The 18,963-nt window shown below is 39.3% G+C and overlaps 2 protein-coding genes across 3 annotated transcripts; one reads left to right on the top strand and one right to left on the bottom strand.

Annotated features, from left to right (window-relative positions):
• Window positions 1-230: 230 nt before the first annotated feature.
• Window positions 231-10,967, top strand: dync2i1 (dynein 2 intermediate chain 1). 2 transcript variants are annotated; one of them, XM_087789856.1, is made up of 22 exons: window positions 231-321; window positions 484-537; window positions 817-1,453; window positions 1,524-1,591; window positions 1,728-1,931; window positions 2,393-2,443; window positions 2,682-2,883; window positions 2,972-3,065; window positions 3,139-3,268; window positions 3,753-3,864; window positions 3,940-4,028; window positions 4,124-4,247; window positions 4,321-4,493; window positions 4,780-4,942; window positions 5,675-5,788; window positions 5,897-5,958; window positions 6,039-6,090; window positions 7,107-7,167; window positions 7,406-7,502; window positions 7,701-7,832; window positions 10,167-10,390; window positions 10,452-10,967. In XM_087789856.1, the coding sequence occupies exons 1-22, from the start codon at window positions 307-309 to the stop codon at window positions 10,615-10,617; spliced, it is 3,024 nt and encodes a 1,007-aa protein (XP_087645982.1). In that variant the 5' UTR covers window positions 231-306; the 3' UTR covers window positions 10,618-10,967. The 2 variants fall into 2 exon arrangements, with proteins under 2 accessions (XP_087645982.1, XP_087645981.1); XM_087789855.1 differs by having other exon boundaries at window positions 2,966-3,065.
• Window positions 10,968-11,083: 116 nt separating this feature from the next.
• On the bottom strand, window positions 11,084-13,983 carry LOC148082617 (leucine-rich repeat-containing protein 14). Its single transcript, XM_087789858.1, has 3 exons — window positions 13,489-13,983; window positions 12,328-13,140; window positions 11,084-12,238 (listed from the first exon to the last, which is right to left on the bottom strand). The coding sequence occupies exons 1-3, from the start codon at window positions 13,764-13,766 to the stop codon at window positions 11,671-11,673; spliced, it is 1,659 nt and encodes a 552-aa protein (XP_087645984.1). The 5' UTR covers window positions 13,767-13,983; the 3' UTR covers window positions 11,084-11,670.
• Window positions 13,984-18,963: the final 4,980 nt, after the last annotated feature.

Raw genomic sequence — 18,963 nt, 5'->3', positions numbered from 1 at the left:
ATAAAAGTCTAGCACCCAAGTAAAGAAAAAAAAACGAAAACTAAACCAAACACGTTTCTAAATACCATCTTTAAGCACAAACAAGTAATACAAAAAACAAATAAATGAGATAAAGGGGGGTAACTAGTCGTTATGACAACCGATCGATGAAGATGTTTGGTAGTTGATTAGTAATCCTGTTGTCATGCCAAAATGACGCGGTATCCCCGGAGCCCAACAACTGCGCATGCGCGGTGGATGTTTACAGTCATGGCGGCTGAGCTAGTGTCTAAGTTGGATTTGGACGGATAATTTAAGGAACGGAACATGCATAATGATAAGGTACTTCTTTTGACCTATAAACTCCTACCTAATATTTATAACAATGCGGTGGATTGTTACAGCAAATAATCGTTCTTAACTCACTTGCAGTCTGTGTACTTTGCTACTGTTTTGCGTTACTTTACCTTCTAATATCTGTGTTCCATAATTTTCTTCATCCAGAGACTCTCCAAGGAAGACACATGGAGACCAGCAGATCTTAGGAAATATATGCGAGTAAGTCGTGTGATATTTGTTTTATTCTCGATCTATTTGAATAGGCTTCACCTTATTTTAGAAACAGCTTTGGTTTAAGATGGAATATTAGGAATGGCAGTTATCATCATTGAAAACATTGTTGCAATCCTTTGGTATAATCCACAAAAATATGAAAACATGATAAATGATGGTATTTTCTTTCCAGATATATTTAGATCCAGTGCAGTTATTGACAGAGTATCATGTACAGTTAGGTCTCTGCCTTTTTTCGTAACCGATGGTATTTGTTTTTTTCAGGAAGATTTGAGTTCTAATGTGAATATGAGAAAGACGGAAGAGAGAGAGCAAAGACCAAGAGGGTCTAAATCTACAGAGAGACATAAACGTGACCCAGAGGACTCGAAACAAGAGAGAGAAAAGCTCCGGGAGAGACATGATGTTGACAGAAAAGACAGATATGCTGAACATCAGAGAGAGGTTTCACGAGACAGAAGAAAGGAAAAAGAAAGAGGCAGAAGAGGAGAGGACAAGGAGCGTAGGCATGCTTCTGAGATGGATGTGGAGCGGCATAGTGTGTATAAGGAACACAGACGGAAAGAGGAAACACATGAGCGAGAAAGACACAGAGGAAAGGAGCGCGACAGAACAAACGAGAGACAATATGAGGGGGACCAGAGTAGAAGGAGAGAAGAGAGAGATAAGGAAAGAAGGAGAGAGGAACGGGACAGAGAACACCGGCCTGAGGGGAGAAAACATGAAGGAAGAAATGAAGGTGGTCAAGATCGGTCAGAAAAGCATCATAAGAAGGAAAGAGATCGGGAAAGAGATCGGAAGAAAGATGAGTATGAAAAGAGGAGGAGTGAAAAAGAAAGAGAAATACGACACAGAGAGGCGAAAGAAGAGAGAAGACGTTCCGAAAGGAGTGAGAAAGAGAGTAAATAATGACCAACTTCTATATTGGTGTCATGAGTGTAAATTGACTGTGATTATTTTCTTCATTTAAGAACACAAAGAAGAACACAGGGAACATAAAGAGGAACAAGGACGGACGTCTAAAGACAGACGACATCATGTAAACATTGTTATTATACTTTCATTTATTCATTGATTATAAACTCAGTGATGAATTAGAAACACAATAAGTAGTGGGATGATTTTATTATTTTATTTTTTAAAGAAATGTGATCTCTGTTGTTATCTATTTTCAGCAAGATGAAGAGAAACACGACTATAAGAGCAAAGAGTACAAAGAGGCAAAAGCTTCGAGTGAAGTCAGACGTCATGGCAGTCACAAAGAACCGAGTGAACGGGACAAACTCAAAGAGAGAAGACCGAGAGAAGATAAAGAAGAGCAGCAAAAACAAAGCTCCTCATCCCAGTTAAAACCAGAATCTGAAGCTACAAAGACAACGGTTTGTGTTTGGATTAATGGGAAAAACATTGTCCGTATATTGACGATCATTTATGTCAATCGAGGAATTATAAGCGACCATTACACTTTTAACACTTGTTTCTTTAACAGAGTTGTAATATTCAGTTTTAACGCTTACTTCATCAAGTTGATCCGTAGGTCTGAAACCAAATGTGTTTGAGTTATCACTTGTTATTGAACTTGACCCAGAGAAAACACAAGGGATACCAAAGACACTTTTGTTTTTCGGACCTCCAGGTCACCTTGACTCTGGGGTAACACAAGGGATAAATTATATTTTTGCCATTTCTTCAGATGTGAGTGTTGCTGTGAAAAATCTTACATTTTTACAAACAAAACATATCATAAAAAATGCAAAAATATGTTTAGATCTACAATCGGTTTTATCCAGAAATACAAACCTCAACCTGTTGTTTCTTAATGTGATACAATCCATTTCAGGTTGACAAAGAGGAAGATTTGAATACCCGGGAATATGAGGACGACTTTGAGGTAATGGAAATGTTTTTTTCTCAACCCTTTCTCTTTGGTTAAAGTATATTGCTGGATGTAGATAAATATATATGTTCAGTAGTTGTATATGTTTGTAACTGTAACTTTATGTCACTTTGCATGCTATAAATGGCGTCAGAACGTGGTGAGTATCCAAAGTACTAGTGAAGGTCTCGCACAGCGTGACATTAAGTCATTTTTAGAATAATAACAAAGAAACTGACGCTTGTGAAAACAGGATTATGAAGAGGACTTTGAGGAGATGGATGAGAGTGAGAGCGAGGAAGAGGAGGAGCGGGAGGAAGAGACCGAACAACCTACAGCTCAGATAAGTAAAGAGATCCAGATGATCCAGAGAGCCATGGATGAGGAGAATAAACAAGTCACGAGATCAAATTCTACACAAAGAGTCGACCATGAACAGTTGGAAACACAACAAGGTAAAGACTTGAGCTCCGCTTGACTCGTGTGTCTATTTATTCATATTATTTATTCATGTATTAATATTTCTGCCGATTGCAGTGACAGACTTCAGGCGTAAAGACTCACAACGTGGAAAGTTCATCGACTTTGTGGCAGCAAAACAACGAGAAATCAACAAAATGGTTGCGTCAAATCAAAAGTAAGAAGACGCTGTCAATTTAATATATATTTGCAAAATCCCCACTTTAAAAAAACAACTAATCCTTTATCAGGAAACGCAGTACAGAGCTGCTGCGATTGATCGACCTGGACTTCTCGCGGAGCTTCTCTCATCTGGACCTGCCGCCTGTCAATGAGTATGACATGTACATCAGAAGCTTTGGCAGCGCAAACACCAGGCAGGTCAGTACAGGTTCGATGTCAAGTGACAGATTTGAAATTGGTTTCTAGAACTATTTAATTCGATAGACAAATAGGGGTTTAGAAGTCATTGTTTTTCTATTTCACCTCTGGATTCAATGGTTCTTTATCAATTTTATCTGTCTTTACATAGAGAGATGTCTTTGAAAATGATCCTGTTTTGTATTGTTGTTTTCTGTTTAATACAGAACTGTTCTCTTGCAAAGATGGATTCTGTACAATTAAGCTGGCACAACGTTCAATAAAAGTTTTTATTAAGGCATTTATATTTAACAAATTTGAGTTTTGAAAGAATGTGTGGAAGAGTGCAAGAGGAGAAAAAAAAAATCAATAATTCTTTCAACAAACCATAAATCATCTAAATGCTACATTTGACAGCTCATTTGCTTATTCATACAGCAATATCCGCAATCCAGACTCTGCCCCATCACTGTTAATGATTTCCCATCAACATGGGTGTGTTCAGGCTTACGTCCAGACTAATGAAGATAATGCTGAGCGAGACATCCAGACGGAGGAGATTGAAGTGAGTGAGAAGTGGACTCAGCATCCTGCCGAGCACAGTGGAGCCTGTGGAGGTAAGAAAACAGCAGCCGTTTTTATTTATTCTCTTTAGTTTTTGTCATACAAGCATTTGCTGACTTATTCTTCAGATCCAAACTTGACTTCTGGAGACAAAACCGTGTCTGAAATGAAGTTTGATACACAGAGCCTGACTGCGTTTTTACGCTCAGCAGCCCAAGTAAAGTTCTTAATCATTGTGCTTGATCTTTAACATTTAATGGTTTTTGCTTCTCCTCATTATTTCTAACTTCTCTGATGTGTTGTGATCATAAGGTGGTTGTAGTTCTACTGGAAGAAGACCAAGCTGAGCAGAAGTCTCTGAAGAAGACTTCAGCAAACCTGTTATCCTTCAGTGATGCTGGTTTACAACTCAACACACACTTGCCTTTTCTTCACGGTACACAGACGACCAGCCGCACCTCTCTTCCGGCGTTTTCTCTCTTGACAGAAGCTTTATTAAAACACTGCAGGTCGTCCAGTCAGCCTGGTCCACTTCTCCACGGACCAGAGACACACCATGTTATCAGTCCACGAGCCCACATCCAGACACGGCTCCGTCGGCCTCGACTGCTCCACCGTCATCTGCATCTGGAACATCTGGGAGCCTTCCAGGCCTCAGAAGGTTCTTGTTTATGAATCTCAGGTGACATATCTTCTCTCTTATAAAACAGTGGTAGAAACTTGTAGATGACATGAGCCGGTAAGTCGCTTATGCGCATTGATTTCATGACTCACAAGGATGTTTTTCATCAATAGAGATCACGAAGGTCAGCAAACTAATCTGGGAAATGCAGCAAATCAAATGAATAGTTGTGTTTTTAGGAGAAAGTCTGCGTGACTTGTGTTGAACGATTACAATTTGTAACTTGTTTTCTTGTTTTGAGCCATAGACCTTCATAAAAACAGATGTATTTTCTTCCTCTACTCAGGTTCAGTGCTGCTGCTTCAGCCCTGGAAAGGCAAGTTTAGTATTTGCTGGAACTTCGGTTGGTTCTGTGGCTCTCTGGGACCTGAGGGAACACGTGGGTTATCACCGCCGACAGAAGATCGGAGAAGACGAATGGACCTTCAGACAGCCCACCTTCTGCACTGGTGTGTTGCTCAACCAAAGTGGTTTTTACTCTGATTTCCTTTTTTCTAAACTATGAAACAACATGACTTAAGTATTGTCAAGTTCTGTCTGAAACTGTGGCATTAAATCAGAATAAAAAAAAAATTACCAGCAAAACTCAATATACATTACAGGATAACTCACAGAGAGCTTGTATACACATGGACAACATTGTTGGCGCCCCTTTAATGAAAGAAAAAAACTAAAAAAGTAGTGCACAAGATACTGTCAGGCGTGTGGTCGTAATGCTCCCACTAAATGTTCTGAACGTTGTGATATTAGCAACAGCATTGCGATACATCTTAAGCCGACTCCTCAGCCACGAAGAAAGTCTTAAATACACACTATCATTTCATAATCACTTCAGAAATCTGATTAATGGTTTCCGGGTTTGTAACCGATCCGCTGACTCTGAACTCCAGGGAGATCTCATGACACTTGATTGACGCACGTAGGCTGCTAATTGTCACGTCAGTTTCTCAAACCCAACACCGGGTATGTTTATCTAGTCTCAATATAGTCACCTGCTGACAGGTGTGTGGGTTGTGTATTTCACTTGGAGTCTCTCAAAAGACTTTAGAGTCAGCAGAGCTGCGGACGCAAACATGTTCATCCACTAATGAAGGGCAGTGGAATCCTGTGGGCTGCATCATTGTCATGAATCATGGCAGTTATGTGCTGGTGTCTGCTCTCTCTGCACGCTGTCACCACAGACGCAGTGATGGCCAGCGCAGCCCATTTCTCTTCTGTGACGTCTGTGGAAGTTGTTCCCGCCGCTGCAGCAGCCGGGCCAGGGCCAAAGGTCCAACTTTTGGCATCTGAAGAAGGTATTTTTAGAGACGGAGGGGGGACACGTGTTAATTATGTGTAAATGCGAGGGATCCAGTTACAGATTCAACTGTACAGTTTTGCAACTGTTTTCCTCTAATTTGCAGAGTCGGCAGATTTGTCTTTACAACTGGCTTCCCTGGACGAGAGTGGAGTTTTGAATTTCTGGGTAAAAATGTTCCTAAATACAGTTTGTTAACAGCAAAATGTGTGATATTTACAAAATATTTTTATATGTTTGTCCATTAGGTGGTGCTGCAGCTCCCTGTTACCAACGAGGCCGGCTCTCAAACTGACCTGGGTAAAGTTCAGACACCTCTGTTTAACCGTAATTTGACTTGCATAGATCTACTTGGTGAATATGTGTGCGAGTAATAGATGGAAGAAATTATTTAACAGAAGTTGATTTTATTAGCTTAAGATCTTCGTTTTATGAGGAACTTTTTTTTGTCCTTTTTAGAAAATAATCTAAAAAATGTGTAAATGTGTCATAAATTGTAAACGTCACAATATTTTTTTAACACAAAGGACTCTTTTTTTTAAACTTTATTTCCCCTCAAATAACAAGCTGTTTTTTAAATTTGAAATCATTGTTTTAATTGAAACATGCTGTTGTTTTTTTTTCTCCAACCTAGCTTTAAATTGTATTATTTTATTTATTTAATCATTATATATAGAGCTGTAGGAGCTTTTTAAATAGGTTCTACCTAGAGACTGCCTTTTTTTGCAGTCCATTAAAACCAAACTAGAAAATAAAGAACACCTGGAAGGGAAGTGTAATTCTGTTATAATATGAATTAAGCAGAAGGAAAGTCAGTTATCACAAATTCAGTTTTGAAGTAGCTTGAGATAGTAAATGGTTTATCTTCCCATGGTAAACCAAAGAACTTAACCAGATTGTTAACCTGAAACACCTTGTCTTTGTGTAAAAGGTAACATGCTGGGGTCATATGTTTTGACGTTTGTCTTGTATTCAAAGATCTTATTTCAGATGATCCTTTGAGTCATTAAAATGAAAAAAGGAGGGAAAAATATATGTTTTATGAAGAGAAGTGAATAAAAGTGATGTTATTGTTTTCTGACTCTTAGTTTTAAAGTAAATTAGCATTAAGTGGAAAATAAGTGGACGCGAGTTTTGCAGAGGACTTTGGAGTTGTCCCAGGCATCAACAGTGTAATGAATTAGAAACATCAACCTTCCTGCCACCAGAGGTTTTTGTTAGAATTGGTGCCAAACTTGTACTTGTCTGAGTTCCAAATGTTTGTTTATTCCGGTTGTGTCCTTCACCTTCGCCTTCTTCGTTCTCTCCTCCTGCAGGTCTCAGACCCGGCGGCAAAGTCAAGTTACTTCACAGTTCTTCCCGTCAAACGTCTGCGAGGTGAGATTGATAAATGTGATCGTCCATCACAGCCGGGCTCAAAATACCACAAAAATGCAGTGACCCGGTGGAACACAGCTGCCGGGTCACACAGCCTTGTTTGCTGTGCTGTTGTTTGTCACCCGCTTGTTGGATGGAAATTTCAACTCCAGTCCAGAGTCATGTTCCATGGAGGGGGGTTTGATTTCCTCTGGGAATACTGCATCCTTTAACCTCTCGTTTTGGCTTTTGTCCACAGCGCTTCAGCATGGGATGCTGGGAAAACAGGTGCTGCGTCTCTTCAGTTAAAGTTCCTTCCGACAGACTCCAACCATTTCTTCATCAGCACCAACATGGTGAGAGAAGACTGGGTCATACACGCTAAATATACACATGTCGGACAAGATTATCACGTTTCCATTTATCATTCCAAAATATCTTCATCTAGTGAAGTGTCAGATTTTATTATTCTTCTCAGTCAAACTATTTATAGATTAATTTTGCGTCTCAGAAACGAAAAATAAATCTGAAAACTTTGGTCATTTGTGTCCCAGGGTCTGGTCACTCATGGAACCATTCATGGAATTAAAGCTTCGCCCAGGAAGTTTGGTTTTATGGATCTTGATGATCGACCTGTTGATGTCACCGCTGTCGACTTCTCTCCATTCAGATCCCATTTGTTCTTGGTGAGTGATTTGAAGAAAAGGTTGGACAGACAGTTTTTTTTTCTTTTACATTTTTAGTTTCCCATTGAATCAGAAAACAAACATTATGGGCTAAAAATGATTGATGTAAGTTCTGTTGCCATGTCAGTTTAAAAACAAGACCCAAACTATTCATTCCTTCTTCATACAAGAGAACATTCTTAGCAAAAAATGTTAATTAAAAAAAGAGGACAGAGGGGCAGTGGATGTGATTTCTGCATCATTAAACATTAAGGTGTCTCATCTCAGTTGTCAGAGACTGGAGTCACCATAACCACACATCCACGAGAGTCTTCTGCATGTTGGAGGGTTTTTTCGAAGTATACTGATAATTCAGGGAAAATAATAGTCTGAAAAACAGGGTTGAAATAAATGTGCATGAAAAATAAAAAATAAATGAGCATTTCTTATTTTACGTTTATATTTTTATTTATTTTTTATTTACATACAGTACTGTTCTAAAGTTGGAAGCGTTCATAGTTTATTTTCATCAATGCAAAGTGCAGTGAATAAACAAAAGAGAAATCTAAATCAAATCAATATGTGGTGTGTTCACTTTGCCTTCAAAACAGCATCAATTCTTCTAGGTTCACTTGCACACAGTTGTTGAAGGAACTTTGCTGGTAGGTTATTCCAAACATCTTGGAGAACTAACCACAGATCTTCTGTAGATGTTTCTCAAATCCTTCTGTCTCTTCATGTAATCCCAGACAGACATGATGTTGAGATCAGGGCTCTGTGGGGGCCATACCATCACTTCCAGGACTTCTTCTTCTTTACGCTGAAGATATTTCTTAATGATATTGACTGTATGCTTGGGTCGTTGTCCTGCTGCAGTCCAGAGCACCTGCTGCCACTTTTCTGCACCAGTTCCCATGCTTTCGTGCAAAGTTGAGTCGCTTGGCCTTGTTTCTATGTCTGAGGAATGACTATTTGGCTGCAACTCCCATGAAGACACTTTTGGCCAGACTACTGGGACAGTAGATGGTGTACCTGGGTCACACTGGTTTCTGACAGTTCTGAGGTGATGGTACGGCTGGACATCTTCCGATTTCGAAGGGAAATAAGCTTGATGTGTCGTTCATCTGCTGCACTAAGTTTCCTTGGCCGACCACTATGTCTACGATCCTCAACGTCGCCCATTTCTTTGTGCTTCTTCAAAAGAGCTTGAACATCTTGACACCACAGTCTGCTTTGAAATCTTTGTCTGGGAGAAACCTGGCTGATGCAGTAGAACTACCTTGTGTCTTGTTGCTGTGCTCAGTCTTTTCATGGTGTATAACCAGTGACATGAAACTGTCTTCCACAACCTCAGCTTGGTAGGTGAGTTTGGCTGTTCCTCACCGAGTTTTAAGCTCCTACACATCTGTATTTTTTTCACTTCATGACTGTGTTTCAACCTACTTGTGAAATTGATGATTTGTGCAAGTGTACCTATAATAATTGATGCTGGTTCGAAGGCAAAGGGTAGTTACAACAAATATTGATTTGATTTAGATTTCTCTTTTGTTCACTCACTTGCATTTTGTAAATTGATAAAAATAAACAATTATTATTTATTATTATTATAAAAAAAAACAACAACCCAAAAAACGTAATCTGAAAGTTTTTCTTCAAGTAAATGCAATCTCAGCACCACCAGCAAACACGCTTTAGATAAAATGTCATATACTACACATATTCATTACATCCAAAATACTTCATGGGCAGTAAATAGTCTCACAAATCAAAGAGTGCATAGATGTGTTGGACGTTCATGATGAGAGTTTGCAGGCACAAATCATGGCCGGTTGCTGCATGTGTCACAAGGGGAGTTTCAGGTGTCGAGGTTCCTCAACTGCACCCTGTCACCTCAGGCAGCTCCGCAGATGTTCCACGGTGGAACATTTCAACCTGCTGGTCTTCAGTCTGTGACACCGACTAGCTTGACGTGTGGAAGATATAGCAGGTGGCATCAAAACAAATCACCAGAACCACAGTTTGATCTGCTTCTCAGAACTGTCGTTTTGACTGTGGCTGCTCAGAACAAGACGCACCAACATGTTAATAATAATAACAATATAATAATAATAATAGTAATAAGTAAATTAAAGACACATTTTTATCTCTTATATCTAATATATAACACAAATGTGACCCATATTTCCATTCATGTTAGGTGGACCAAAATAACTTATTTTATATTCTTCACACTCGGAAAAGTTTTTCTATGAGAAATTTGAACTGATAGTATTTGAATTTTCATCTTGTAAGTCAGACAGGAAAATTCTATGTTGGTCTATCCAGGTTTTAAGAAACTCTTGTTGTGATTCCCAGATCGGCTGTGGCGACGGAAGCATCCGGCTGCACACGGTCAGACAGGAGCAGCCGCTGTCAGAGTGGAAAAGTGGAAAATCAGGTGAAGCAGTCGTGGCGCTACAATGGAGTCACACCAAGTCAACCGTCTTCTGTGTCCTCGACGCCGCGTCCAACCTTTATGTCTGGGACCTGATGAGGAGCGACGCAGAACCTGTCGTCACTGAGCGGATCAGCACCGACAGGTGACGCTTCAATCACAGAAGTGATGGAATCATTTTATAATGTGTTTGTCATTCTCCTCAGGGTGACGGCCATGTCTGTGTACGGAGACTCGCTACAGCAAAACTTGTATTCAGGAATCGCACTCGCACACAAGTCAGGAAAAATAGAGCTGCATTATTTTACAAAGACATTCTCGGGTCCATCAGAAGAAGGAGAACTGGACAGAATCATGAAAGAAGCTCTTTGAACTCATATTTGCCTTCAAGATAGAGATTTATGTACAAATGCTTTTCATTAGAATATTATATATTTTTTTACATCTTCAAAGACTTTTGCAAAATGTCAGTGTATCACTACGTTTTGACTTCACACAGTTAAATATGAAACAAGAGATGACCTCAGCCCTGATAACTTAACATTACATTGATAAATCTCTTTTTGAGATTTTGCTCATTTGATCAAATATTGTTATGTATTAGCCGCTAGCTCTAAGAATGTATTTTTAAGTTAATGTACATAAAAGACTCATTGTCCCGAGGTGATAGTAATGCTTGTTTCTTTTCTGCTAGTTAATAAATTGTGTCTTTTCTGATTGAATTGTGAACTTTTGATGCTGCAATTCAGCAGGACCAAAACATTCAAATTAACTTTTCAGATTTTCAGTTTGAGGAAAACCTGCCTCGTAATCACTGAATGTTAACTTGGATTGCAAACGGTCAAAGTCTGACACATGGCTCTTGGTTATTTGTTAAATGTTTATTTTATGTTGCGGTTATGAGGATTTATGCTCAGAGATATAGCAGAAATGTAAATAACATAAAGATGATGTTGGAGGCGTCCTTTGCTGAAAAAAAACATTTTCTTCTGCACAAATACCACACGATCGTCGCTACCAAAAGCAATAACTAAACTGTACATCCTCAGAAACATCAGGTTTTCCTGATAAGGCCACTTGGAATATCAAAAATATTAGCTGAACACTCTTCTCAAGCTGTTGTTCATAGAGAGCTGCTCAGACCAGTCTCTCTCGTCACTCACAGACAACCTAAAAATAGTCTTATCTCCTCATGTGAGGCACAGATTCATTACCTTCATATGATTAGTTTTTTTTTTCTCCGGGTCTGATTTAGAGGTGATAATCCTAAACACAGAGAGAGCTAAATATGGCCGACGGGGTATTATTCTGCAAACACAGTCTTATCTTTCAAACATTTCACTTGTTTTTAAATACAAAAACAAACGATTGTCAGCTGTTGCACTTTATGTCCTCGAGCACTGATGTCATCACATGACTTTCAGTTTACTCCGGCAGGTCTTTATCGTAGTTCAGGAGGTCACATGTCAGAATAAGGTCGAAGCGCCCGCTGTCTATCAGCACCAGGTTCAGCTGGCTGCTCGTCACATTCGGGTCCATGCTTTCGTCCAGAGGCCAGTCCAGGAGCTGAGCACTGGACGGCAGGTCAGGTAAGCCGGGCTGGAAGTCCTCCAGGGGGGTCGGGTACAGCAGCTGCTTGAGAGCCGGCATCTTGACCGCAATCCTTACTAGGTCCAACAGGCCCGCCATGGTGAGCGGGTTGAGAGCAAAAGCCAGGCTCTTCAGAGCCGAGCAGCCGCCCAGCGAAGGCTTGAGGAGAGCCAGCAGGTCGTCGGTCAGACCGCACCCGATCAGAGAGAGATGCTGCAGTGTGGCCGAGGCGTTGGACAGCAGCCGCCGCATGCAGATCATGGTTCCTCCATCCATCCGGTTGTCACTGAGATCCAACTGTTGCAGTGAGGAGGCATGATGGCTGCAGGACAAGTAGGCCAAGTCGGACGGACTCAGTCTCAGGTAGGGAACCTCAAGAACCTCCAGAGGCTGCGGCAGTGAGCTGCAAAAGGTCAACAGATGGACATCATTAGTCTTTTTTAATTTAGTAGAGAATTAGATGGGATGATATTTCTTGGTCCAGACGATTACCTGAGCAGCACACGTAGATGTCCTGGCAACCGCAGGGCAGTAAGACTGAGACGCTTGAGTTTCTTCAGCTGTGATAACCCCTGTGACAGTTCCCTCAGAGTTTCGTCACGACCCGTGTCCTCTCTGTGGAAGTCCAGGTTGCAATAGTGGAGGCGTAGCGAGTGGAGATCAGGAAACACGGCGAGGATTGGCAGTAACTGGACCAACCCGGACACGCCGAGGTTACTGTAGCGTACGTCCAATCCAAGGAGACCCTGCTGTGGCAGGAGACCCAGGAGTGTTTTGATGCTGGACACCGAGATCTCCTCCACCCTGAGGTAACGGCACTGCAGCTTGAGCGGCCCGCTGGTGCTGAGGGCGACCCGAAAACGCTCCCAGGAGCGAGCGCTGACAAACATATCAGCTCTCACGTGCACCAACACACCACTATCTAAATCATTCCCCTCTTTCTCCCTTTGACTCTCCACAACCGTGATCAGTGGAGTCTCTGTACTCCTGTCCATCTCCATCCTACGCCTCACTCCTCTCAGCATTTCCTCTTCGGTCTGCGACTTCTCCTTATCGTCGATGAACGCTTCCTTCATTTCTCCTTCACACACCTTCTCTCGCCTCTTCCCCCTTTCTCTCTTCACGTCCGTGGCTCGCTCCAGAGCAGAGAATCGTTTCCTCTCGCCTTCTCTCTTCTGAGCTCCGGCGCGTGCTTGTACCACCATCGTGCAGAGGGCTACGGTGAGGGACCAGCCGCCCATCGGGTCTCCCCGTGACCCCTCGTTCCCCTGCAGGCCACAGAGGTCCAGAAATCTAAGAGCAGATCTGAAAAGAAGGTAAGTAAGTAAGTGATTTTTATTTGTATAGCGCTTTTCCAGACCAGGGTCACAAAGCGCTTAAACAATCAAAACAATATTCAATAAAGTATATACTTTAAAGATCAAGATAAAACTGATAACACAACAGGAGTTCCAGAAAATCAAGGAAAAGCCTGAACAAATAAAAGATGTTTCTTAAAGGAGTCAGTGGAAGGCATAGATTATATATTGTATTCTGGGAGGTCTAAGGGTAAACATGTTCCACTTTTTTACTGCTTAAGTACAGAAATACATGCTGATATTAATCCAAACCACAGAAGAAAACAGGAAGATGTATATTTTCCCCTAAACAAACCTCTGATCAGACAGTCCTCGCACCACCGCCAGCAGCAGCGCCTGGATACACAGTCTGTTCGGGGCTCTCTGGCCTGCTTTCCTTCGTCCTCCCGCCATCAGGCTGCGCTCGGGCCACCGGTGGACCAGCTCGCTGACCGCCAGAGGTCTGCAGCTGGAGAAGGCGGCCTGCAGCAGAGCTCCGTAGAGCTCCCGCGGTAACCAGCGGAGCCAGCATGGGGACGAGCTGTGGTCGCTCACCACCTCCCGGGCGCACAGGTCCACCAGCGACTGAGCCATGGAGGAGCAGCTTCAGGACCGAGGGAGCTAACGGAGACTAGCAAGCCAAAAGGGTATGATGCGTTCTTGTAAACGCTCCAAAAAGGATTTTGAAACTCCACTTGATATCTCGCCGGTGAGTAAATATATAACTATGATATGGTAGTTCTCCAAAATGAAACATTAGCCGCCGTCCAGACGTGCTCCAGAGTTCTGAGAGTGAGGAGGAAGCTGCACTCTAGTGTTTACACCGACGCAGGATTGTGACGTCAGACATGGGGGCGTGGCGATACCCCCAGCAGAATCTTCCTCAATTTTTAATTTAATTTAATTTAAATGGATTTAGTTTCGAACAGCATATTCAGTGTTTTTTTTGTGTTTGGACACCATAATCATAATTGCATTTTTAATTCTAAAAAACTTCCTGTAGACCTCTATTTCCAGATCTGGAAAATGCGGGTATCATATTCTGACTTGAACTCTTTGAGTTTGACTGACAGCAGGGGAATGTTGATTTGTATACAAACTTCTCCTCTGCTCGTTAAAGGTACTGAGTGGTGGAATTCAAGTCATGCAATGACACAGTAAATAAACTTGACTGTTGATCCATGCAATTTGAAAGGACAAGCAAGTGAAAGCAAATGCCTGCTACTATGCCTGACTATAATGGATAAACTCTTGTTTACTCATGCATATTTTTATATGTATGGATGCATTCCTTATTAAAGTTTGGTATATGCTTACACAACCCTCATTACGTAAAAATTAAACTTTTAGTGATGTTTCTGAAAACTAACAACCAAGCTGCTCATAATTTCAATGTATTCATTACTATCTCAATTTAAATGAGACCTCTTCAAGTTATTTGATTTAACGACTACATTTTGTCTTCTATTTTCTTAACATTTTTACACCCTTATTTTGTTGCTTATTCTATTCCTTTTTATTTGTTACATGCATTAAACTCTAAAATTAATTAATCAAATATTGTGTTTTATCATATTTACTTATTTACCAAATCTTCTTCTGAAGAGTTTAAAATGTATATTAAAAATCGCTCAAAATGTCTCATAAAATATCAAAAAAATACATACATGGTAAACACTGAAATAAAATCTCATCTTGCTTTTATTTTGTAATGGCATTGATACATTGGCTGATGTCCTACTTTGTATATATTCCTCTTAAACCTTTTATTTATTTATTTAAATTCTCATTTAATATTAAGATTATTCTTTATGTTCTTTCTTTCTTTTGTCTGACTGGACGGCTCGCCAGTTGCTTAAATAAACATGCAGATGTGCCCCCTAATAAAAAGTATCTTTACTCGTTGTGACCATTTTCTTTTGTAACATTTTTTATTTTTCAATTAATTTCCTGCTGTCAATCAATCATCCAGGCCTTCTTTTGTTTTGTTGTCTAGTGCGTCTGGCCTGCCCTCCATTTTTCTGTACTTGTTTGGATGAGTTTTGTTGTTTTTTGTACTTTGAATGGGACTCTGCCGCCATCTTGTGGATATGTGTTAGTTTTGTGTTGTCCGAGCTTCATTGAACTGTAAAATAAATTGTTTATTTCATTGACTGGAACATATGACATAGTGCGTTGTCTTGCGCTCCTTCAAATCCTTTGTTAACGTTTCTTGAAACTCACCCTGTAATATATAGTACTTGTCTCATCGGGTCATATTAAAACTAAAATACAAATAAATAAATCTGTGTACATTTTTCCCAGAAAGCACATGACATGAAAAGACAGAAAATTCTGCATGTATCCATCTTTTAGAGTTAAAATATGATATTCCATGTTAATCTTTGTATCATTTTCTTTGTTATTTTTCTTAGATCTGTCTTCTTCTTTTTTTCGATTTAGATTTTGTCATCTTGCACTTTCTTTTTTTGCACATCTATCGTCTTGCTGTATGCTGGAAAAACAAGAGGGATCAATAGAGTTTATCTAATCTCATCTAATATTAAATATGGGAAGAACTACATGACCCATTGCCATTTTTTAAAACATACGCATACGAAAAATAATACTAAAAAAGGAAATATAATTAAAAAAATATCATCCACTCACATTAAGTAAAATTGAAAATATTCAAAAACACAAGTTGACATGCAAACGTTTCATATTTATAAATTCAGAAGGATAAAACAAATAATATGACGAATGTACGGAATATTCTGAAATAGATTTTTGTAAAATAAGCATATACAATGTGAGGCGGGCGTAATTTAAAGTGGAAGGTTGTTTATTATTGTTTTTTTTTACATGGTTAGAAGAACAACGCGATCAGGTTAATACAAAGCGTGCATTATCTCTTATAACCACCTGATGGCGGTATATGACAGATCATGTCAGCTCACGCCCACAGTCTCCTCCACTTAGTGATTAACCAGCCTCATAAATATTATTTTTTAAAATGTATTTAAACTGGTACAATGACCACAACATGAATCAACTATTTTTCTCCTTCTATATCCACTAATATACACACACACACACACACATTCTTATCAACACCTTATTTTTTCAAATTCTTTTTTTCTCAAACAACCTCATTAATTCACAAAAAAGTAATTTCCTGGATGGATCATGCAGACATCACCTCTCTTTACTGTGTCAGTCAAGTGTCACATTGAACTGGTTCTCGTGTTCATACAGCACTTTAATCTACATTTTACAACGATCTCTGCTGAACCATGACCTCCACACGCTCTCCTCATGTGTGGCTGCTCGAGCTCGACGTTCAGAAGGTCATGATGTCTGAAGCTGCAGTATTTCTTTCCGAGGATCATCAAGTCTCCTCAGCGCTGAATGTTGAACACGTTTTCATGCTTTTATCAACCAATTTGCACAATAGAAAGACGGAAATGGAAAGGAAACATTGAATAATGTCACATTGGAAAGGAATGTCCAACACGATTAAAACCCATAATCACTTCAGACACTTGTATCTTTGGCTAAAACAAATGAATCAGTTGATATTTTACATTTTGAAGTGAAGTCGCTCATAAACACAATATGCTTTAATACCACGATTAACACAATATCACCAAGATAAGACTCTAATTTACTTTTCTTCTTGGTGATTGTAATCTGTGTTATTTCCACAAGTTCACTTGTTGAATTTAAGCTTATTTTTCTACATTTATTCAAGAAAATACTAAATTAATTTTACTAGATTGAAAAGTTATTTTAATATAGTACATAGTACTTTTGTATACAGGAACAACATTAATTGTAACAATGTATAGCAAGATATTTGATTAAGGGGTTTTCTATGGGAGCGACTAGGAAGGATGAGATCAGAAAGTACTGCTCATGTGGAAAAGAGAGTGAGGAAGGAGAGATGGGTTGAAAGGTGATGTCGGATCTGCACTCGGATGTTCCTCCAGCTTCTCCTGCCTGGAAACATTCAGCAGCACAAACGTGTTTGCACAAACTGAGACGCTCTGGAGTTTGACAATTACAATCAATTGATTGAAATGACTGAAATGATAACTAACACTTTAATGCTTCATGATTTCTAAATGAAATGCTTGATGAATTTTAGCTCATCGTCACATGTAGCTGAGACCGTCAAGCTACTAGCATTCCAAACAAAGAACCCCTGATTGCTCTCTTCCCCAGGACCTAGCCAAAAGAAAGAAGGGAGGAATGAAAATACATGAGTATAAATGACAAAATGCTGACAACAATAATATTAAATATGATAAGTAAGGACGAGAAAATGTGTTGTCATGACAGAAAAAGCATCTACAATTTTTATTTAATTATTTATTATTTACATTTATTATAAACATTTGATTTAAATAAAATGCTCAAAAGAGCAGACACAACTTTACAACTTAACGCTTCATTAAAACAGTTATAAATACTTTTTTTTCAGGGGACCATATGCTCACAAATCAAGTACAGGATCTTCTTGGGCCAGACTGACTGATGCAATTGTCCTCGTGACAGTAGAGGCTCCACCACTCCATTGTAAATGTTTATAAACTTCAACATAAAATGAGATTTGTTAATAAATCCAATACAGTTTGATATCAGACAACAAACAGACAAAGTCTAGTTCCAACAGTTCTTTGTCAGACTGTAAGAAAATGATCAGAAAATGATCAGACGAAGAAAAGGAACTATTGCAGATCAATGATAATGGATGAAGAAGCAAATGTGTTTTATTTCATAAAAAATCCATCAAGAGCTATTCTTATTTCCCCTCTAGCTATTGAGGCATCTTATTATCTCATCCGCTCATAATTGTTATCAAACCGATTCCCTTTCATTTTCCTTGAAGCATGAGTGGAGATTAAATTTGTATGTCTGGTAGATGCTTGATACGTAGATTTAAAACATTTATTGGACTGGAGGAATAAACTGCTTTCAGTAAACTTAAGCTGGGAAACGTATGGAACAAATCCACATGCAACCCTTTGATTGTATTTCTTAAGTCAGAGTAGACGTTTAAAACTGATCTTTTTTATTTAGATGTCAACTCTAGAAAAGTGTGCTTGTTAAGGTTCATGTTTGTTTACTTCACTCATTTTCCTTTCTTTTCATTTGTCTTTTTTGTGAGTCTTACTTACCGAAATCCCAACACAAATAATAAAATAATAAACAATGAATTGAAGTATTTTAATTTTAATTTTAATATCAATTCATAATTTTTTTTTTATAGCCTTACTTACAGCAATCAATATTTTTCCTAATTTTTCTTTTTTTTTCTATCATATCAAAGCTCTTATTTTACAGATTTATTTCGAAAGCTACGACTACACTGTCATTGGTTAGGTTTCTACTTCCCTTTGTAATTTCATACAGTCTCTCCTCCTGCTAACAACCCCACAAATACCAAGTTGTTTATTGAGTAGTATCACTTCCATCCCTTCTGACCCTTGTATTACATCAACCCCTTGTTGGTGAGAATGAATGATGTTTTAACGATGGAACGTAACATTTAAGAGCTCCCTAGTGTATTGTTCCTGTTCATTAGTGGACAATTATTTACTTTTATTTTCTCTTGCATTATTAATGTTATAATATGATAGCATTTCTATAGTAGATATAGACTGGGGTGATGCAGATTATGTTTGTAGCTCGATTGTTGTTCATAAACCTCTGGACTTGACCTGGTTGTAAAGGTCAATGTCAGACAAGATCATGCTCCGTCTTCAGCCGATAATCTCATTAGTTTACTGTCTGTTTCACATCCAAG

The sequence above is a fragment of the Callionymus lyra genome, chromosome 4 (assembly GCF_982586985.1).
Source record: "Callionymus lyra chromosome 4, fCalLyr1.hap1.1, whole genome shotgun sequence".
NCBI lineage: Eukaryota > Metazoa > Chordata > Actinopteri > Syngnathiformes > Callionymidae > Callionymus > Callionymus lyra.
The sequence above is the reverse complement of the archived record's forward strand: the minus strand, read 5'-3'. Positions and strand labels throughout refer to the sequence as shown.